At 32.8% G+C, this 24286-nt stretch overlaps 1 protein-coding gene across 4 annotated transcripts in view; it reads left to right on the top strand.

Annotated features, from left to right (window-relative positions):
- Nrx-1 (neurexin 1) overlaps positions 1-24286 on the top strand; it is a 400360-nt gene that overhangs the window by 190564 nt on the left and 185510 nt on the right. For all 4 annotated transcript variants that reach the window (XM_031915441.2, XM_086915817.1, XM_086915818.1 and 1 more), the window contains 2 exons: positions 4774-4800; positions 21332-21490. In XM_031915441.2, coding sequence (XP_031771301.1) covers positions 4774-4800; positions 21332-21490 — 186 coding nt within the window. The remainder of the gene's footprint in view (positions 1-4773; positions 4801-21331; positions 21491-24286) is intronic.

The following is a 24286-nucleotide window of genomic DNA, read 5'->3' as shown; positions in this document are numbered from 1 at the left end:
CTGCACACCTCCGCTGCTTTCCTCCGCTGTTTCTTCTCCATACGTACATGTTTCCACATAATTACTCGAGCGAGAAAAAGCGTATCTTGGAGCTCGTACGAAATGCGGCGTGCGTTATGCAAGAGGGACGGTATTTCGCCTGGATGGTATGGATTTTCCCTCCCCCTTCGGGTGAAACCGAGCGGAGATGGCACAATTCGATACGAAAATTCAAGGGATTTCCAAGTTTCCTCGGCGACGACGAGGGATCGGTATCGATGCATAAGTTGAAACCGATTCGCCCCTTTCGTTGATTTATAGCTGGCCGAGCTTGGTCGACGGATATACACACGAAAATATCCCTTTCCGCTCTCCGTTTCGATGAATGTGTCACTGAGTCGTTGCTTCCGGTCGCCGCGCTTTCCCTTCGATGTAAAGAAGGTGGTGGGAGCGAGAGAGAAAGAGAGAGAGAGAGAGATTGGCATCCACGCCGATGGAACCATACGTTTGGACACGCGAGAGATCGCCCAATCTTTCTCATGGCGAGGCTTTAGCTTGTAACTTGGACGTCAAAGGGGATATTTTTTGGGGATGGAAGAATGCGGAACGATCTCAAGATTAGTTTTTAGTTTGAACGAAGTTTTCTTTTCTTTTTTTTTTTTTTATTCAACGATAAGAAATTTGTTAGGAGGATTTTGAATTATGAGGGTTTTGAATTGGTGTTGAAATATTTGGATGTTTGTATGAGATAATGAAGTTTATTTGAAGAATTATTTGAATTTTTCTTTTACTTTTCTTGCAGATATTCAATTGATGTTTAATTTAGCGAGGATTGAAGTTAAGTCTCCTTGTGCTTTTTATAAAATATCTGTTAAATTAAAAATGTATTAGTTAAATATCGATACAATCTAATTAATATTGAAGAATGTGAACAGGAAAATCTGACTTTAATCTTTCATTGAAACCTCGCTTATCATCTGATATAATTAAACCAAATATACGAACTTGTCTTTGTACATAAACTGTAATTTACTATTGCATGTGTATCAATAGTGATTAATTACATATAACGATAAAATATTGATGAATATACAATTACGTTATGCTATAATGTTTGTGAATGTAATAAATCAACGAAATTAGTATACGATTACCGATATTCATATCAGGTAATGATATTTGATCAATTAATGTCAAACATCACGTACATTATCGGACATATCTAGAATCCATAAATGTGCTAAAAATATCTGTATATGTAACGAATAGTTCTTACAAATTCACTTGCGATAAAAAAAAACAATTTTAATTATTTATTTATTTAAATTATCTTCTGATTTTTATTTATCATAATTTATTGAGTTACAATTTATACATATACATTTCTATCAAAAAAAAAAAAAAAACAATACATACATTATTCAATTTATAAAAGAAAAAAGTATAATTCTATTTATTACTCGAATATAATTGAATCATGGCGTATAACATTATATAATTTCAACTTCAACTCTCTTTCTCGAAGAGAAAATAAGGATAGAATCTTCTTAATAAAACTGGCCAGTGAAAATTTCTCTTGTATCCCTAGAATTCTACATTTTAACGAAAGCTCCCTTGCCAAAACGTAATGAATTTGATCGAACTTCATCGCGACGAGTTCATCAGTGAATTTAATCGCAAACCAGCGAAGCGGATAACCGATCAGAGGTGAACAATGGAGTTGCCAAGTTGAGAGTAGACAATATCTTATCGTGATGTTAGTGTTACGCCATGTCATATATATATATATATGAAAATATATAAGAAAATATCATATATAAGAAAATCACATAAGTTGCTCGAAATTTTTTTATCTCGAAAATTTATCGCCAATTTATTACCAATAAGTCAATGAGATAATTAATTTTTTTCATAAAAAATTAAAATTTCAATACACAATAATCAACGCTTGTTGATATTAGCAAAGATTTTTTTTAAATAAAAGTTGTAGTAGAACACCGTTTTTTCAGATTTGTTCGATTGATTTTCTAATCATTTGGATTAGAAATTATGTATTAATAGTTTATTTTATTCATCCTTAAAAGTCAGCAAGGAAGGCACAAGGAAATGATAAAATTGGAACAATTTGATGAATGTTCGAAAAACAATTATGCATTGTACAAACAATGTTATAGATTGTGACATTTTGATTAAGGAGGGACGATATATTTCTGAATATTTTAATCTTTGTGTGTATATCTTTTTATTTATGTTCTAGTCTTCGATTATCTGATATAAGATAAATATCCTATATATAGGATTGCAAATGAAGTTGGAAAGATATATCTAGTTTCTTTTTTCTTTTTTTTTGGTAACATTTATTTTTCTATAGTTAAAGCAGTGGCACAGCGAACGAATAAATTCAAGACACAAAGACAGAAGGATGTAGTATATTTGTGGAAATAGAACCTCTTTTGTCGTAAGAGAAATTGCAAGAAAAAACTTGTAAAATTTGTAAATTTAAACTAGAAAAAACTAAATGTATAAAAGCGTGAGAATAAAGAAAATAAAAGATTTTTCATTTTCTTTAAATTTAGAAAAGTTATTCTAGCGATCAAGTAAAACATTGCAAAAGGAAAAAGAAACAAAGTAGAAGAGTGTTTAGTTAGTGTTATTACTTCGTGTTTTTGTTATATCGTTTTTCTTTTAATTTATTGCACAAAAAAATTGGTTAACATTTAACAAAATTCCTTTTTGACATTTAGCCTTACAAATTTTACTTCTCACATTAATATTCGGCGAACTGGCTCAATGTTCTTTATTTTTTACGATTGCGAAAGAAAAAGATTTTGTGCTGAAACGAGGACAATTCGTTTCAAGAGGAAACGTTATTATTTGAAAATTGGGTCAACGAGTAGTAGTAGTACCAATTTATTAAGATCAATATGTAAATTACATCATTTTTTTTTTTGCCACAGTTTTCTAACAGCTATTTTTATGAATATTTATATTTCTTTCATTAATTTTTCAGTCAATAAATTTCTATATCATGGAAAAGAATAAATAATTAAGAAAAGAATAAATAAAGAAAATTGTTCGAGATATTTAAACAACAATCCCATGAAAATATATGAAATATTTTAAATATTTTTATTTTTATTATAAAAGATAAATACGTACGTAATATTTAATATTTTCCAATAAATCTTCTATCTAATCATAATATATTAAATATTTTGAAATATTTTTTTATTATATTTTATATTTTATCTTTTACTATCATATTTTTATATCTGATACACAAAAGTATTACTAAATTGTATAAAATATAATGTAAATCTAATAATTCAATATATATTGAAAACTATAACAAAACATAATAATTTAAATATTTTTACATTATAACAGTATAGTAAATACTTTCAAGCTATACTAATAAAAACGAATTAAACAAATTATTCGATCAAAACCCTAACTTCGAATTAAAAAGCAAAAACAAATAAATTCTTTGAATTATCATTATCACAATTAAATATCTTTCTTCTATCTGAAATATACTTTGCTACATTAAATAGACCAAAAATTATTCCATTATCGATACATCATCCCAATTTGCTTTCAATTTTACATTTTTCGAACGATAAAAAGAATTCCAGTTGAATCAAAGAGACGGGACAATTTCGAAACCGCCCTCCATTCTCCCCCATCCCATCTTCCGGAAATCATGGACGAAAGTTACAAAACAGGGAATCGTGGTGAATGTAAAAAAGCGCGGCCATTAGCAGAAAGCACGATGTGGAAGCTCGAAGACAACTCAACCTGGGTATCTAATTCCTGGGTGTACACAGAAGTTCGGCCATCGTAACGTCGAGGAATACGTAAAATGTCTCTCCGTTTTTTTTTTCTTTTTTTTTTTCTCTCTCTTTCTCTTTCGAGCATACCGTTCCAACATCGCAAAACTTCTTATGATAATCACGAAACTTTTTCCCGATCTTTTCTCCGCTCGACGATCGGATCCTCGAAAGCTATCTTCGTCGATGCGTCTGCAAGAGAATGACTTTTGAATTCCAATACGCTTTGTCGAATCGAAATAGAAGGGATGTTGCAAAATTGTTGGACGAATTGGACGAGATCTAAGTTGCTCTAAATTGAAATTCATGTATGAAATATGTAATAATTATAAATACTGTATTGATATATTCGTTGGACACATTTAGAGAAATTGATTGATAAAAATATAGAAGCATGGAACTTCTGGTGTATAGTAAGAATGTTGGTTGAGGCTTAGTTATCAAGTTATTAGTGTAATTTAAGTTTGTATTAAGTTTGGAAAGAGTTGAAGGTAGAACGAGCTAGCTATGCGTTTATTTTATTTATTCCACGAATATTTTAACAATATTTGATAAATATAATGTTATTAAATTAAGAATGAATCAATCAATTGTGTTTATTTAAGATCTCGATTATTCTCGATTATCTAGCTTATTATCCTTTATTTATTAATATTAATTAATTTTTTATTAATTTTCTTTCGATCAATTATTCGTCATATTTAAATAATCGTTATAGCTGACGATTATTCGAACTTAATTGCATTATTTCAAAACGTAAAAATGAATTGCAGAAAGAATAAATTTAACTTTTAATAAATGAATTTATATAACCAGACGATCATTAGTTTAAGAGATACTTTAATTTCATAATATTAGAATGTGGCACGATAGAAGCAAGATAAACGATTGAATCGATCATGTATTTATCTTTGTGCTATTGGATTCCAACAAATTAATCAATCCTTTCTGTTTTTTATTTCAGATATCCTCCATCACGAGCTTTTGCAGGGTGAGTAACTAACTTGTTTGCAACAATTTATTGGATATTGATTTTTTCTTTTTAATTTAATTTGCAAAATGTGTACGCGTGATATCACACTGGAGTATAATTATAGAAAGCTATAGTACAATATATCACGAGGAAATTACTATTTTTTTATTCTATTTCTGGCAACAATCATATATGAATATTTCAAAATTACTTATCTAAATAATTTTATCCATCAACTTTTCAACAAAGTTTTGTTCTATGAAGGAATCGTTGCTATAAAAAAAAGACACACATTTTTATGATTGAGAATAATACAAATATGTGTACATCTCGTCGTGTCATTAATTTTATTTATAAAATCATTTTCATCCAATTATAATAATTATATCATTCTAGAAATTCGTAATTGAACGAATATCACGTCGTGTAATCTGCACACGTATTTAATTACATCTGTATCCAGATTTAGCGAGCGGAAGAAACGCATAAAATGAGATGAGATTCGTGCGTTTTCATTAACGAATTCACGATCTGGTAATCGTAAATACGAGAGGAGAGCACATCGAATAAAAGCTTTCGACCACCGGGTTGATCGATCGCAACCCCCTCGGTGTCTTGACATAAATTTAAAAATTAATCGAGAGTTAAAAGCATCGGTTTCTACGTAGTTTGGAATATCGGTTTGACATATTTTCCCGAAACGTCGATAAAAAAACGATACCTTTGGTGCCTGGAGCCAGACGATGAGAACCCAGCGATGCCATTAAATCGTTCGGTTTCCTTTGAGCAATAACCCGATCCTTGATCTCTTATCTTAACAGGATTTCTCTCCAAGAAGAGAAAATGAAATGACTATTGTGTATCTCCCCAGATGATATATTTTTTCCTCCCTTATCCCTTCGAGAAATGCTGTTTGAAAAGCGTATGGATTAAAAAATATCGAATTGTTATGTATACAACTGATCACAAAAATCTCGATCGATACTTTGTACAAATTGAACTGAACAAATTTTTTATTATCATCAAAATGTACGATAATTTTCGTAAAGTAAGTATAAATCAGAGAAGGCTCCCCTTTGTCTTTATTCGTTTATTCAAAATTTAATTATATAACACGAAACATTGATTACAACTTGAAATATCACTTGTTGTTTTGTAATTAGAAAAAAAATTTCCAAAGAAAAATATTACATTCAAAAGTTGAGAAAATAATAATTTAAGGAAATGTTAATTTCAAACGATTCGTATATTTAAATATTTAAAGTTTCTGAACTAAAACAAATGATGTTTTACATGAAAGGTAAGAAGAAAGTTTCAACAAATTTCGAGAACCACGAGAACATAGTAGAATATTAATTAAAATAGAAGACGATGCCTTGCATCAAACATCAGCTGTCCGCTTCTATGCCAGTTTCCAAGATAATATTCGAGAATATACAATGGAAACTGATAGTGAGGAAATGATCAGATTAGTCCGAGAAAATACACGGTTCGCTGCTCGTGAGATTGCGTCGAAGCCTGAATTCACGATTCAAACGTTGCATTCACGAGACAATGTCTTCATCCTGTGTACACCGGTTCGATGTACATCGACGAAATCTAAAAATCTAACTCTAGCTCGATTAAATTCCAATCGATTATTTAATTTATTTACGAATACACCTCCTTCCTTTCTTTCGTTTCAAATTTTCATTTTTACGATTTCACTTTATTGGAACAAAGGAGGGAAGAAGAAGAGCAGAACAACTTTTCTTTGCTTGATAAAATACGTAACGGAAGCCTAGCCGTGCAGCGGAAGATGAATCGCGAGACACGGGGAGAGGACAGAGCGGAGCTACGTGGCGCGAATCTGGCTAAAAATGGTCATCATTTATTAAATCGGCTGGAGAAGTTTTCCCAGAGTACTCGACCCTGACCGTATCCAATAGTATTTCATTATTAATTTTTCGCCGGAAGTTGGACCGTGTCCAAAGAAACTCCCCTCGCCGTGGAAATCTCGTGCTTTTAAGATCTCGTTCGGAATTGCTTTTCCTCCTCCTTTCGCCCGGCCAAGAAAGTAGAAACGTCTTTCGACTTTCATCGTCCCTTCCCCTTTCATTCGTCTCGCCTTTTGATGCGTCTATAACTTGACGGCGCCCTTAAATAACGTAAATCACGTTTCATAGCGTTAGATTCGAGAATGAACGAAGAGATATTATATCGTGATGAGAATAATACGAAATAAATAATATAATACAGCAGGAAGGATCGGTTAGTTATTCGAATTTTCGATCATTCGATGATTGATTCGAATAATAAAATGAGTATGATTTAAGAATTGAGAAATGATTAATTTTTATTTTATTTTATGCGATGAACGTCCACATTTGGTTCTTCAATTGAAAAAGAAAAAAAAAGTTTATTTTTTGAAAAGGATTCATCTTTCAATTTCCAGCACGGATAATCGATATTCCAGTGAATAATTTTATGATTGTGAATAAAATTGTGAATAGTGTCGATGATTTTCTATTTTATCTTGGTGGTAATTTTATCAAAAAGAGATGGAAGATTACATTTGTTCATTATTCAATCAAGCAATAGAATTCAAAAATTTTTTTTTTTTTTTCATAATTGAACGTTTGAAATTTTCATTTATTTTATCAAAGAAAACGAATATATAAATATTTCTGAATAGAAATATTTGAGGGTGGATCAAACACCGTAGTAGAAATGTTTGAATTTGTAATGGGTAATATTTTTCGGTAAACAATCTTAATTAACAGAAATTAATTGCACGTGACAGATATTATATATTATACAGGTAAACGAAAATGATAACGAATTTCGCGTAGTTTGCGTTAGAAGCTTGCGACGCGATGTCATAATGGTTAATTTAGTGCGCCACGTATTTGTAACTCGTGAAAATTAAATTTACACATATGCGCGTATTAACATGACACAACCTGACATTCATTTGACGTGGATGAATTGTTTCGCGCGAAATTCCCCTAAAAAGTATATTTCCGTGGGAATATACTTATTTTTATACTTCAAACTTTCACATTTAAAAAAAGTGCAACGAACGAAATTTCACCCCTTCGTTCTCCATCTGTACTCTAACATTTGTCCATTCCTTATTCATTATTTCTTTATTCATTAATCGAGTTCAACGTTTTATTTGATTCACATTTATTATATTCATATTACTCGAGCAAAGGATATAACAATAATAATCTATATTTTATTATTGAATATTATCTTACAGGGAAGTTCGTTTAATAATCATAATAAAAATTCGTGTACATGAGAGAAAATAATTGCTCCACGATGGTTAAAAATGGATTGATTACTTTTCGAAATTTTCTTTCAGGGGATGAAATTTATCCTCTGCTCTGTTTCATGTTCTTTTGAATATAATTTTCTCACGCCAATATTCTTTCACAATTTTACGCTTTGAAATTTTGCATCGTTACAGAGTTGCGTTCGAGAGAATGAAAAGTCATTGAAACTTTAATTTCATCGATTGTTGTTGGGCCAATCGATCGGTGAGAGAGAACGATATTTCACCGAATTTTCCTTACCCTCGATATAGAAATTCCATAAAATCGTATTTCAAAATCTTTACTCAAATTCATTTTATTAGTTTATCGTCTATCGTCCTCTCATACACAAAAGCGTGCATAAACTTCGCCCGTGTGTGTGTGTGTGTGTGTGTGTATTCTTCGGAACTCGTGGAACGAAAGCTTTCAATTTCGACTAGGTAAACGTTTTTAATTTCACCGCAAAAAGGGTGGATGCCTCGTTCGTGTGATGATAAGAGCGCGCGCGCGTGTATACACGTACACACGTGGGGCGAACAGTATGAGTTTACGATGGAATAAATTAAATCAAAATGTAAATCGGTTCTCCGTTGAACCGTGTTCGGCCAGAAGTCGAAAACAAGAGAGGAAATGATTCAGAAACCGACAAAAGAGCGAGGAAAATATGGAATATCGGACCAAAGCTTCCATCTTTGATATAATTTTGTTGTTGCTCCTGATCATTTACAAAGATTCTCTTCTCGAAAATATTTAAATAACTTGTATATTGATATTCTCTTCTTCTATTAGAAATAGGACCAAGTTTTATCGAGTAGAGGATAAACTTTTGTATATCGTAAGAATTTGTTTTGAATTGATATTTTAGATTAAAATTAATTGAATTAACTTTTGTTCGTCGAAATATAATATTCCTTTGGAAATTTCATTCCCAGAATTTGCGTCACGATTCGATAAATAATACAAGTAATCGAAGAGTTTATATTTTATTCTGCCATTGTTTTAAGAAACGCAATTTAACGAATCTGTTAATTGTTTAAATATAACAAGATCGAGAAAAAAATCGATCGTCAATTTTTCGACAACTTCGTATAACCGCGTCACGACAATTCAACAGGCAAAGAAAACCGTTCGAACTATTCGGTCGTTCTTGAGGAAATGGAAACGAATCTTGATTGACACGCCTTGCCTGCATTTGACTGCTTTTTCGAATTCCGAGTTTTATAGAAATAATAGAAACAACTCTTCTCTAACTTTTCTAACTTTCTGTTTCCCTCATTTTGCATAAAAATATAATTTCAACGAATATTTCGAACATCTTTCTAAAAAAAAAAAAAAAAAAAGAAAAAAAACAATAATCAAAGAGGATACGATATAAAGTCAAGACAAGGATAACTCAATTCACCGTCCAAGAAAAATTCTAAAACCGATGATTCTCCATTTCTCTCGACAAACACCGACGAATTTAAAATTTATTTTTAATTTTCATCAACTTTCGTTCGAACAAGTTGGGCCATCAACCACCGCCGCATTCCCTCCCCACGATTTTTCCATCGGTTTTTTCTTGCCAAGATTTCGCGAGCCGCTTTTCAGACACTTGGAGCATCGCCGTAATTTACGATCTCGTTAAAAACGGGGAAATCATTTATTTTCGCGCGACATGATCTACGAAGGCTCTCGAGAAGAGGGTGGATTTCCAGCCGGGGAAAGACGAGCCATGGGAATAGATCATTTTGCGAGTGTGCCGTCACAACTTTATTGCGTAATGAGCGCCGATCGACCGCTTTTCCACCGCGGAACGACGGATCGTTAAAACCGTGAAATCCAGTTACATCGTTAATCCCTTCGCCGTTTTCGCGGTGTATTAATGATTTGGAAGAATTAAATGAGACGAGAGTACGCGTTGGCCTTGTATTTAGCCTGCGCTTGGGTGGAATAATAATAATGGTAATTTGATGGTAATTTAGGACCATTTAATCGAAGATGGATTTTGCGTCCTCTCGTGGAGCTGTTGTTTTAAAAAAACATTCAGGATTTACTTTTTTCTTCTGGTAATAATTGGAGACAATGATAAATTTTTAGTTGGAAGTTGGTTAGAAGTAGAAAAAGAATGGAACGTGTTGTTAGAATTGAAAATTAATTTGAGTAGTTATTTTGTTAAAAACTTAAAAGTCGAATTTTTCGAGCTGATGCAAGAAATATATTTTATATCTTGTACTCGAATTTTCAAATCTCTAATAAATGATATGCAAGACAAGACGTCCATGCAAGATATCTCCATCCATAACTCGCGACAAGGGCATTGTGATAGCCAGACATCTCGTTCACGGCCGCAGAAGGATACCATCTCTGTCCATTCTGAAGATCAGGCTCCAATTGAATCACGTGTAAAATGTATAAACGTAGAAATATATAAATCTTTTACAGAAAGAGAAATACGTAATTCTTACACGATCTCGATTCATTTTAAAATCGAAATAATATAAATATATTATTCAACTTGGAACAACATTTGAGTCATAAACATTTGAGTATTAAATTAATTTTCATTCTAACGAAATTGTACACACACACACACGCGCGTGAACACGTTTCTCGATGAAAAGTGAAGCAAGAGATAAAGAGAATTGCATCTCAATCAATGCTTGTTACGAAAAGTAATAACAGTTCAATCACGAAACACGCGATAATGCGAGCGATGAAAAAACAAGGATCCAACGAGGATGGACGAATTTAATTTAATCCACGCCGAAGGAATATTTTTTAAGCAACGAAATAAACGCGTGAGTTAATTACAAACAACTCTCGACAACAATAACAACGGGAAGAGGAGGGAGGTGCAATCAAGAAATACCAGAGAGGAATTTTAAGAGACTTTCATCAACGTCGGGAACGATCTAAAATTTAAAAGAATTTCAACGGAAGAAACCTTACCGAGATTAAAAACTACCACGTCCACAACCATCAACCGGCGCACGCGGAGTTCTCTCGCTCGAATTCTTCTCCCCCCCCTCGTTGTTGCGCCACCCTCTTCCCCTTCGTCTACGTGCACGTGCACACGTGCACAATCCGGTTCCGGCGCTCGTTTCGAGGCGCAACAAATAATCCCAGGCCGCGAGCACAATCGTGGAAACGGAGAGGAGAGAAATTTCGTCTGGGCCGCGAATTTCTGCTCCGCTTTTCTGGCCAGCGGCGCGTTCAATATGGTCGCGAGCGGAAACGCACGGAACCGAAGATGGCCGCGACGTTTCTCGTTGTTAACAAAGACGAAGGGGTGGAAAGGAGATGAAAGGGACGAGGAAACGAGAGACGAGTGTTGCTTGGAATATGATGGAGGTAGAGGAGTGTTTCGAAAAATGATGTGAAAAGAATTGACAATATATACTTTGAAAAGTTTGGTTAATTGTATTTTAAATTAGAGACTGTAATAAATATCTCATCGATGTATCATCACAAGTGCGTGACAATTTGGATAGCTCGAGTGTTTGCTTGAGCACGGAGAATTTTAATGTTTCACAATTGTGAATATGAAGCTTGTTTCGGTGAATTAATTCATGGAAAATTTCAAAATGAATAAAAAGAAGAAGGAATAAGTAAAAAGTAAAAAGATTTAAAAAATAAAACAGCCAACCAAAGGTGACAGGATTAAGGGATAGGAGGATAAGGAAGTTAGGGACTGGTTAGTAGAAAGGGATGAAAAACTAGACTAGGTGATAGTGTTGGAGGATAAGACAGTTAGGGAATGACAGATGGAGGCGACGACAAGATTGAATGTGATGAAACTAGGGGGTCGAAGGATTACAGAATGGAAAAGTTCGACAATGGGAGGGTTGCAGGGTAATGGAGTTAGGGGGGATAAGAACGTCTGGAGAACGGCGAAACAAGAAAACGAGAGTTACGAAGAAGAAGCGTAGAAGAATAATAGGAAAAGAAATGTAGCATAACGAATCGTGGACAAAATTTCCGAGTAAAAATAACAGTATATAAATATCGATAAAAATAAAATACGAAAAAGGAAAAAAGTAATAGTAAAAAGAAGTGGTAGTAAGAATAGTAGAAGGATAGTAAAAAGGAATAATTTCGAATGTTATGAATATTGTTAGAAACTGACAAATAAATTTATTAAAAGAATGAAGAAATTAGGAAACATCGATAAAATTTCCAAGACTTTTATATTTCGAAAAGTAAAAATATAAAGGAGGAAAATGACGGTAAAAAGAGGTTCACGATGCTACGAAATAAAAGGAATCAGAAAAAATACTCGAAACACGAGAGATTTAGAGCGTTGGAAAATTAGAGAATAACAGATTTAGGGGATGAGGGAATTAAGAGATCGAGGTAAATAATGAAAAATAGTAGTTAGAAATTGGGAAAGCTGAGAAACAAGCTTGGGGGATAGAGAAAAAGATGGACGAAAGGCTCGAACGTCAAAGTGGAACGAAAGAGAAATGGGAAGGAGGTGTTGTAGTGATGGCGCGTTGCTGGATGAAATGGAAAATGGAGATAAATAAGAGATGGATAGAAATGGAGGGAAGGTGTCCATGAGTGTCGCACAAGCATGAAAATGAGTGACACGAATGGGGAGGAATGGGCCACGCGGATGAGCAAAAATAGAGGAAACTCGATGTTGAAAGTATGTTGAAAATTATAGATGTATGTTGAGCGAAAATTCAAGAGAAAAATGATGCAATATTACATTTGTCTTTATGTTGTGTAAATAATAAAAAGTGATAAGTATTGAAATTTATATCGTTTTTGGGGTGAGTTTGTTTATTATCATACATAAAAATTAATTGACGTGCAACGAAATTGAAACTATAATCAGATTTGAATAAGTAGAAATTATTTTATAATTGATGATTATATCATATACATTCATCGTCACTAAAATGATATTATTCTATTTAATACTCATATCATAGTAATATATTACAATATAGTAACATGTTAAATATTTCTTCGTCTTACTTTCTGTATACTTAATTAAAAAAAAAAATAATTTTCACAACATAAATTCTATAAATATTCATCAAAATCGATATTTCGCGATGCCTTATTTATCATTCAAATCCAACTTCAAATCTAACTTTTTCTAACTTCTTTACTCGTTGATAATCTCAAAAAGAGATTCTCCTGTAAAATTTTCTCATCGAGGAATGGAGCTAGAATTAAAACAAGAAAAAAAGAAAAAAAAAACGAAGCTCGAAGAACGTTCAAGCTGGAAGAGAGAAACAAGGAGTTGTACAGACAAAGAAAAAGACGAGGTCTGTAAAAAGGCGACAGGGTAATAAGGGAAAAGCGTAACTAATAAAGAAACAAGGGAGTGGAAAAAAAAAATAAAGGACGCAAGGAAAACAGCAACACAAGGCAGAGAATTAATGAAACAAGTAAACTGCGCCACGCTGCAAGCCCAACGCTGTAATTTACTTGGTCCGCAAACCCATACGTTTCCAACCCCTTCCTCTCAACCCTGTCTTCCAACCTGTTTTCCATCGGTGCAGTTTCCATTCGAGTCCGCTAAATTCGTATTCACCAGTCCACGAAATCGGACTTACGATCTTGCGGCGACGACTCCACGCCCTGGAAAATTACTTAACGCGATTAATTCCACTTGCGGCTGACATTTCTTTCGCCAAACGATTGCTTAGAGAAAAAAAAAAAAAAAAAATCAAGGATAGATTATTTGAAAAAAAGTTAAGAAACCGACATGTGCGTCATGAAGATTAGATCTTATTGTAATTATTCTGTGACAGTGAATTTTTCCAGGAAAATCAATATCTGAAATCCTTTTCAATTTATGGTGCAATATATTTTAAATATATTAAGAGAATCGTTATTCGTCGATCATAAAGAGATGGAAATTTGGAAATTTATTTACTTTTTTGCTATTCATATTCATGATATTTAATATAAAAATTGCTTTATTAAAAATGTTAAAATATATATTTTAACTATTGAAGAATTTGTTTTTTTCTTTGTAATTTAATATTCTTTTGTATGAAAATAATTTTAGATGAAAAAATTGTGAACGAGATTTGAAATGGATTAAAGAAAATTATCATTTCACAAGAATGTATTAATTTCTTCATTTTCAATTATATATTAATGTAATATGAGACTAATCATAAAGGAAGAAAATATAAAAAAAAAAAAAATGAATGATATGATGAAAAATATTAAAAAATATATTTAATTAACATTACAAAAATTATTTTCTATATATTTACTATCAGAAAATAATTAATTTTTTCTTATAAATTTACTTAGAAATTTAATAGTAAATCATAATTTTTATATTTATGTTTTCTATGATTTAATTTTTCCAAATGTAAAAAAATAGAATCAGAGTATAACAAATTTAAAATTAATTATATGAAATCTTAAAAAAGCAAGTAAATTAAAAAATTAACGTGCCATGAATTCTATAGAAATATAGGAGTTTATATTTTTATGTTTCTAAAAAATGTTCTGGAGAAACGTTCAGCACGGTTTCTGGGAAATTGATTAACACGATTTACTTGTCGAGCAAGATTTCCCCAAAGCTAATGTGACACGTGAAAGCTGGCGTTATCTTAAACGTATACGGATCACAGTCGACTCTAATCTGGTTCACCATCGAAAATGAAAGATACAAAAGTTTATTAAAAATATATACACATTGTCGAGTAAAATTGAAATTGATCTATCGATTCAAAATCAATTAAGATTCATTCAGAAGAGTCCACATCAAATAATAGATAAAGAAAAATATATTGTCTTAAAAAAAAAAGTGAATTATTCAAGTTAAAAAACAATTAATATAATATTGAAATAAAAATATATTGTTATTAAAAAAAGAAATTTATTTTTTAAGAAACAACATTGAACATATAATGAAATATTAATGCACAATGAAATTGTGTATTTAATAAATATATATAATATTAATTTCTGAAATATAACAAAAGAATGTATGAATAGAATTATATGCATGTGCAACTAGAGCTAGTAGTAAAAGTCAATCAAAAATGAGACATACAATATTTATCAGTTTCTTGGGGATCTCATTCTTATTATATTTCTGAAATATTATTTTAGAAATTTAGTAAAAATATATTTTTTCTTGTTAAAAATTAGTATAAATATACTTCTTACATTACGAAAATTTTTACAATTTTTATATTATTTCAACCAACGTGCAAGTCAAATGAATAATATAATAAAAAATAAGCGATAGTAATATTATGGACAGAAATTTAAACAAATCTCTATAACTGTGCCAATGTACTCCAGGACACGTCTCTAATATTGCTATCTAATCTCTAGATTTTATCAAATTCAAAAAAAAAATAAAAGATATAAAAGAAAAAAAAGAAGATTTTTGTCAGAAGTTTCGCAGAAGACATTTTTACAGCTGTGTCGAAATTGAATCGCATATCAAAACAGGTTATATACAAAACAGCTTTCTTACGGTTTTTGTAAACAAGCTTAATGCGAGCAAAGCTCGGGGAAAATTTTTCCAGACCTGTTTTTTTCCTTTCTACCACGCTGTCGAGACAACGACAGTGAACCTTGGTGAAAATCGTAAAAACTTTCGAGGATCGTTCTCCACGTTTTCTGATGGTATCGTATAAAATATGGGTTTGTTTTTCGCCTCGTTGATCTTTCTGCGCGATTTCTATTAGCTTTAATATTAATAATATTCGTTGCATTCTCTCTTTTTTGAACGGGGAAAGAAACTAGTCTATAAAAAATTCCTTTATAATTATTTTGAACGTAATTGGAATTATTGTATAATTTCTTAACTTTATATATATATATATATTTTTTAATTTTTACTAAGGCATTTTGATAATAAATTCTATTGTATATATATATCAGGATTTTATTAAAATGAAAAAAAGATTTAATAAGAACAGTTTATTGACGAGTATAATCTTAGATGAATCTCTCTCTATATATTTATTTTATCAAATAAAATTATTGAAAGAAATTTATCATCATTATAACATATAAATTAGTAAAAAGAATTTCTACAAAATTTAATTAGATTTCCTTTCGAGAATATCCAATAAATTTTGCATTTAGAAAATTTATTTAAAGGAAAAAAAAAAAAAATGTTCGCTTGCCAACAGAATTTTCGAATGTGACAAAAAAAAAGAAAATAATAACAATTAAAAGGGGAGAGTATCAATTCAAAAAAAATAAAAATAAAAAAGAAAATACAGATTAAAACGAAATAGATGAAATTGCTCCAAAAATTTGTCCCCCTTTCGAATAAAAGTTGAATGTAGGGAGAAATCGAGATTTTATACAAATTGCACGGTATTTAAAATGGCCCGGCCACCGTGTAAAATCATTCTGAACGATCCTCTTGTCCCGTGTAATTTTACCGATTTAACGAGGACCCCGCGCACTTGGCGGCCATTTTCATTTGGACGATACATTCCGCGGCAAACTGAAATAAAAAAATGGCCCTAACAATTTGGAGCAATTTAACAGAACGACAAAGAGCTATGGCAATTCCATTTCAACTCGTACCTTTCCCAAATTTTCATGGAATTTCCCGTGGATGGCCCCCGTCGAATTTACGTTATAATTAGGGAGGGGAATCGGAGACGAAAAATTCTTTACTGGGAAATAGCTGTAGAATTTGTGATAATTTAATTTTTAATGATACACTCGAGGAATTCAATGTTTTCTCTTTGGCACGGGCTAAATTACGAGTAGATTGTATCAAGTTAAAATTAATTCTGCAATGGGGTCCTTCATTACGTCGCTAGGATATTCGTTCTCTCTTAATGAAAATGTATCGCAAAATCGGCGCGCGTACATAAAACTTGTATAATTTTCTTTAAACGTGTAATTTAAAAACAGCATATATACGAATTTTTTTTTTAATTTTGATTTGAACGAATAAAAGACGAGTCGAATTTAAGAAATTATTTAGTTCGTTTCTGTGAAGAGAAATCGAATTACATTCCAAGAATTGGAAAACAATTGCCTGTATAAAACATCTTAATTTATTGTTCGCGAGTTAAGTGCTTTCAATCGAAGCAAACAATTATTGTATTGAGACATTACTCTTAATTACAAAGTAACGAAACTATGATTAAAAATGTTGTTAAAGAAAACTTAATAATTTGAAAGATAAGGCGTGCGCAATTTATCCGTACTTTAGACCGTTAATTTTATTTTATCGTTCGTTCAGATAATTTATTTTCGACTAATAACGTACAGTCAATGCTAAAAGTTTTCGTACAAGTTATATTACCAAAGCCAACAATATTAAATTTTATTTCATATCACTAAACCTCGTGAATAGAGTAAAAAATATATTTCCAAGCGAGATTGTATTCAAAATCGAAATGATCGAGGATCGATTTCACACATCGAAAGAGATTTTTCATCGATCACGGCATAGAAACATTAAAGTCGAGACTTTCTGCTTAAATTTCCTCGTAATATCCTTAATATAGAACACCTTTACAACTGACTGACAATGTAAAAGAATCAAGAGATAATGAAATCACACGCGAGAAGAAAGAAGAAAAGATGAATCGATGAATCCTTTTTCCTTTCCTCATCGAACAGACGTCTGGAAATTCTTAGAAATTCCTCCGAGATCAAACTCATTTAAGTAACGTGTAATTATGAGTGGAACAGGCCCGTTGATTGCGCTTATCTCGTTCCGAACTTCCGCTTGGAAGATCTCTGGTCGTCTGTACGGCTATAATATTCGCAAGTTTCGAGACAAGGGGTGCCTTCCATGCCGTTCCCTTGATTGTGCCACGTGTAAGTTTTAATTGTGCCGCAGTTTGAAAGCTGCGACCCTGGAATAGTACCACTTCCACACCGTTCCTCCTCAACGAATTTCGATTGGCCTCTAAAATAAACTTCAATATTCTAACATTCGCGTGCCTGTTTTCGAATCGGGCAAACTTTCGCCGGAAGTTTCCTACTGCAACTTTCGCCAATATGGAATTGTCATTCATTGGGCTCATCGTTACGGATGTCTATTATTATCCACCAGGAATATAACTCGGTTTCAACTCGACGATATAAACGGTTGTTTTGGAAACGTTCCTCGATATCGAATTTCCCTCCTACATTTTTCTTTTCATATAAAAATACACTTTCGAAAAGCTGATATAAAACTCATATAATATCAATATAAATTATTTACGTTCATTTTATTACGTGTTCACTGTGTTCTTAGAAAGAGAAACACATATTGAACCCGTTCAAATTTTCCAGATCGTTACACGCTTTGCATTTACAGATTTTCCCAAATCCGTTGAAACGATGTCGTTCCAATATGTACGAAAGGTCCCGGCAACTATTTTCCGGGCGGAGAGGAATTAAACAACGGGGTTAATCGCGTCGAAGGTTAGCGGTGAGTGCGGCGAGTAATATCGGCTTAGAACCGAGCGCGAAATTCTGGCTCGTGGTGAAACCAGTGCGGAACTTTTTAATTAAGCCAATCAATCCGGTTTGAACGTACGGTAATCCTTGAGATCTGGCGAGAATTGGGAATTCTCTGTAGTGCAGAATATCCTCAAGACGAATGTCAGCAGGCGTGTAATAAGCGTATGTAAGAGTAAATCGAACAAATTGATACGTGATACAAAATTAAATTGAATAATTAATTCTTAATAGAGTAAATTAGTTTATATTTCGTATCGAACAAAGGGAATATCGTAATATTTCTCTATCAAACTTTAAAATTAAGCTCAAAATTTAAAAACCCTTAATATCTTATTTTCTACTAATTCTACAATAAAAGAAAAAGATGCTGCAAAATTATTATTTTCACCATAGATTCCTTAAAATCTTCGTTCGCAGCAATTTGATTCTCGTTCTAAAAGAAATGAACGTAAAAATATTTCAGACGAAACATTTTAAAATCTCGCCCTCCTCTCTCTTCTCCCCCATAAAGTTTAGCATTTAGACAAGAGTCTCTCCGGAGCGCGGACGTCGAGTGGTCCATTACGAAGGTGAAGGGAAGGCGTCGATAGTCGTTATCTGCCGGTTATTCCGTTCTCCTCTTCCTCCTCCTCGTTGAAAATGGGGAAGAACACCGAAAAATCTCCAAGCTCGCTCCTCCGAAAGGACTCCCTCTACATCCTCTCCTTACTCCTCGGCTTCTCGTAATTAGACCGCTCTCGAGGACCCCTTTTCCCCTTCGACCACCGGCCATGAGCAATCTTCCTCGTAATTCCCGCCAACCTATCTTATCTCCCGTTTCCTCCACGAGCAAACAAATCTCTCGCGAGATGGCGAGAAGCACCCTGGCGTGATAAAATTAAGGGAGGGAGGGTGGGTTCGTTAAGGGGCTCGCGGGAGCCATTCCTCGAAAGGCGGCTGCCAGCCTCGAGTGGTGCATTACGATGTTTACAGTTGCTCGATGCTGGATATTGTACGCCAAGGAGGAACTTTCCAACCACTTCGCCCTTTCCTTGGAACGTAGACACGTGTCGGGTTACTTGTATCAGGAGTCGAGTGATCGAAGTGATTTGCATTCGATTGTTCGCAAAGATTACTTTCCAAGATTTTTATTTTTTTTTGCGTAGAAAGAAGATCTCTGGTAGATAGATCTTTTGTGTAATGTGATTGGTCGTGGAGTTTTTGGGAGTCGTTCAGGGATATGTTTCGTCAGATTTAGAAGGATTGATTTATGGGATGACTTTGTGGCGTAGGTTATAGTTCATCCTAGGAAGGTGCATACTTCTTGCACAAGCATCTCGAAAAATACGAGCGTTGTCAAGCGACCGTAGTCGGTGGTGCACACGTGGCACATCGCTTCGTGACAAACGATCATAATCACCGTTGGCAACGGGACGGGTTAAAATCGTGTCGTAGTGCAGAGGTGCACCGATGTTTCCGCCAGCATTGCAGCTAACTTTACCAAGAGTCGCAAGACACGATGATAATTGTGTGATCAATATACTTTATGGCTCGTATCTCTCATGAGACGCGACCTCAGCTTGGAAACTTCTGAACACTTGGAGCATCCTAAATTATGAAAGTTTTTATTATTATTATTATTATTATTAATCTTCTCTTGGTAAATAAACTAGACGTTAAATATTGTGAATAATGAAATAATGATATGATTTACAGAAATGTTTAAATCAATCATTTTATTAGAAAAATTGGCTTGTTCGGAATAAATAAGCTTAATTAAGTATTGTTCCTATCAATTAGCATCACTCAAGTACTTTTATTTTTCATTGTCTTGTTCGAAATCTGTCAGTTTATTTAATCAATAATTATATTTATATTACACAACCAAAGGTAATAATTAGAACTTCGTGGAAGGTGGTTTCAAAATTACAATTCCTCGATTAATAATCATTAATTAACGAAAAGGAAGGCATTATACGTAACAGTAGAACGATTCATTTTACTTTATATTTATCTCTGTCGAAGGAAGAAGATTGACTCTCCTTAATGGCAAATTATATTCTCGTTACGTTGCATTTACCGATCCTGTTCAGGCGGCTTTCTCTTAATGACTTAATGTTTATATTCCGAATGAAATTAAGTAATATCACGAATGTGAAAGAAAACATCTGAACTTGCTTTCGTGCAAACAAAATTATTTAACAAATTATAACTGATAACAACAAGAAAATTTATCTTATTAAGATTATCGGAAGTATAAGAGTTTTCGATACAATAAATATTTAAAAATTTTCATATTTAGCAATACAATATATTCATATCTCGCACGCGATCAAAAAACTTCATTTTTTAAAACGCGAGAAAACGAAATCGAATTCCAGTACATGACTCAACGAGAATTAACTTATTCATACAACCGAGGTGCGAATGAACGAGCTTCTATCGCGCAACGATTCTAAAATCACTCCGTGTAACAATCAGCCTCTCCCGTAACTCGAATCAACAACGGAAAAAAAAAAAAAAAAAGGAAAAAAGAGGGAAAAAAAAAAGAAAATTGAAAACAACACGTACAACGAACGCGCATACATCCCCATTTGACCCGAGGCGAGCAAATGTCACGAGCTTCGGTCGGAATAAAGCTTGTACACGTGTCCAGCCGAATTTTTTCGAATCAACCGCCACCGGGCTGACTGAGATTCAATCCTTGAAATCGTGTCACCTCCCTTTAATCCCAAATCGTGATCCATTGAGAGAAGGAAGCAGATAGAGAAAGAGAGAGAGAGAGAGAGGAAGCCTTTTAAGCTTTCGACACACAGCGTAACTTTCCAGAAACTCGTGACGAACTTTGGCTCCGTTGCTTGTTGCAGCTGTCCGCCATCGTCGATGGGATTTACGCGGAACACGGCCACACTGCGGGCTCGTTCACACATTTGGCGAGCGATCGACTGCTGGTGGGCGGAGGCGCCGACGCGAGATCCCTCCAGGGCGCCAAGGGGATCAACAACTTCAACGGATGCCTGAGGAAGGTAAGCGAGGTTTCCGTTTCCATCCACTTTACCCCTCGCGATTTATTTAGCTAGTCTAATGGCCTGACAGAGAGAGAGAGAGAGACGCAGAGGTGGAAGAGTTGAATTTGGCGCGTCTCTTTTTTTAAACATGATGGTGATTTTGTTTGTCGAACGTTCGAGGATTCTAGTTGATGTGCAAAAATGTCGAGGCTTATTAATCGAGGTGTAGGCGAAAAATAAGGCAGGGATAGTATCAATTGTTTGTGTAATCTTGTTTGTGTAGAACATGAGAGAATTTTTTCTCATTGTTAAACTGTATTTTTTAGATTGTTATATTAAATATTATTAAAAGGTTAAATCAGTAATTGTAAATAAACAAGTGATTTAAGGAGGATAAGATGTTGCATAATCAAAAACTCTGTTTTGTTGAAAATATATTTTCTCTTATCCAACCATTCCACGAGTGGAATAGAATACTCTAGAAACGATATTCATATTTTTAAAAGCAAGTCGACTATGAATCGCTTCTCATTCCTGAATTCTCTGTCGTCTCTGAAGCAAGTTTCGATCAATAAATCGTGTAAACGTGATGTTAATCAAGTTGAAAGAAACTTTCTGATCGTCCAATCAAATCCAGTAGTTCATTCGTTTATTTATTTTTAGTTTGATCTGATCGTTTGATCTGAAGTTGTTGTAAACAATCAAATTATAAGCGACGTTGAATATCTGCACGTCCTCAATCACGTTTCTTCGACTGTGTATAATTTATATACAGCCATTCTTCTTATAACACACAAGTCTTTGAGAACACGATTTCGATATAACGTTTTATAATTAATCAACGCGATTTAATAAACTTAGACAATTCTCGTATAACGCAAATATTTGTATCATACTATTTTCTTTATGGTGGTACTTTTTTGTTCATCAGAAAGTCTAAAATTTTCCTTTTATTAATCATTAAATCGTATTAAAAATTTTAATAACAGAATGTAAGATTAGGTCTTTTCTTTTCAATTTAACATTTCAAATCGATTATTTTAATTAACCGTGATTGTAATTGGATAATTGATAACCAATAAGAGCAAAGTATCGAATTACAAAAGAACATGATTCTTAGAAAAGATCAATGAAGTTAAATGGTAAAAGTTTTATTCGAATAATTAATATCTTAGTGTCTCCGGCTCTTAAAGATAAAATGTAGATTTTTGGATGGCAGAACTTCGAATTCAAGTAAATGAGTTTCTTAAATTAAAGAAGTTTGTTAAGTAAATCAATGAAGTTTTACTTCCAATCTTTCTGAAATTAGTTATAATTATATATACATGCATTCCAATTTTATAATGATTCTAGAACCAGAAATTTTATTTCAACTATAAAATTACAAAGATAAAGTTAATATTTCAAAAGTTTCATGATGCGATAATGTCAAAACAAAATGAAGTTTTAAATTAATCAATTTTAATTCAATTATCCTTTTCAACTAAATTCACGTAACTAAATTATGCAAAAAAAATATGACGTATAATTAAAATTTTATCTTATCATTGTTTACCTCTGTTTATTTAAAAAATTTTGTTTTGTTTTCTTGCATTTCTTTTAATATCCATCACGATGAAACAAACTAATCCTAGAATTGGCGCACCGATTGCGACCATGATTCTGCATTTTTAATTCGTTGGCCACGTCTGTCAGTCGTCGTTTTGCTCCACGACTCCTCGTTTCATTAAAAGATAAAAGCGCACGCTAGCATTGTCCAATATGGAGCCAAATATCCGACACAAACGGGACATAAACGTCTCCGTTTCATGGTTTCCGTTTTAATGGGATAAAGAAATTTTATTTTACCATGTTTTTCATAATAATACAATAAAACAAGAAGGATAATTAAAAAACAAAAATGATTAATTTTGTCCAAGAAAAAAATAGATTATTGGATTATTATATTCTCAGAATATAATAGCTATCATATCTTTAATCATAAATCATGAATTTTTTCTACTGGTCTAACTATGTCTGGCCTATTCTATTTCTTTCACTGTGTTTGATTAATAAACGACTTTTTTCACTTGTCAGATCATTAGAATCCTATTACAAATGCTGAATTATAATCAATCTTTTTTATGTGATCATTTATATTTAATTTTACAAAAAAGATTGATCGATGAATTAAAACTATATATAATAAATCGAGATTTAAATATAAATAAAACAAATTATTAATTATAAATTATCATTAGAAATAATGAAACATGAAATAAAATTCAAAATTCTACTTTCAAGCTGCTAGATCATTACAATCTAATAAAACTGAAGATTAAAATCGTGCACACTATTTTTCTAACCTCAAACAGAGAGACATGAAAATTTTATAGGTTATGTTCGATTCGTCGTAGTCCAATATTCAAACAAAAAAATTTCAATCATTATTCTGATTCACTTAAGAAAAGAACATTCGTTTCCGCTAGTGTCTAGTTTTTCTTTTTTTATCTAAAAATAAAAATATCCAAGTTGAAATTGCGACGGGAATGAAATATTTATGTCGACTCGAAAAGTCTCGCGAAAAAGTGAATCAAAAAGTGAACAAAATGGAATCTAATAAAGAAGCATACGATAAAGCATAGATGTAAGAAACGAAACGGTGAAAAAGTAGGAAGGTTAACTACCGTCATCGTTCACTGGATATTGTCCTTTAAGTAGTCTCGAACGTTGCACGAAGCGTTGGCGTGCTATGCAAATAGAAATCGCCACGGGCTTCCTCCTACGCCAATTACTCACCGTGAGTCTCGTCGGAAATAATTATGGGAATGGAAT

The sequence above is a fragment of the Apis florea genome, unplaced genomic scaffold (assembly GCF_048593485.1).
Source record: "Apis florea isolate Af1SG1 unplaced genomic scaffold, ASM4859348v1 contig_3798_pilon, whole genome shotgun sequence".
NCBI lineage: Eukaryota > Metazoa > Arthropoda > Insecta > Hymenoptera > Apidae > Apis > Apis florea.
This window is presented reverse-complemented; position numbering and strand designations above follow the sequence as displayed.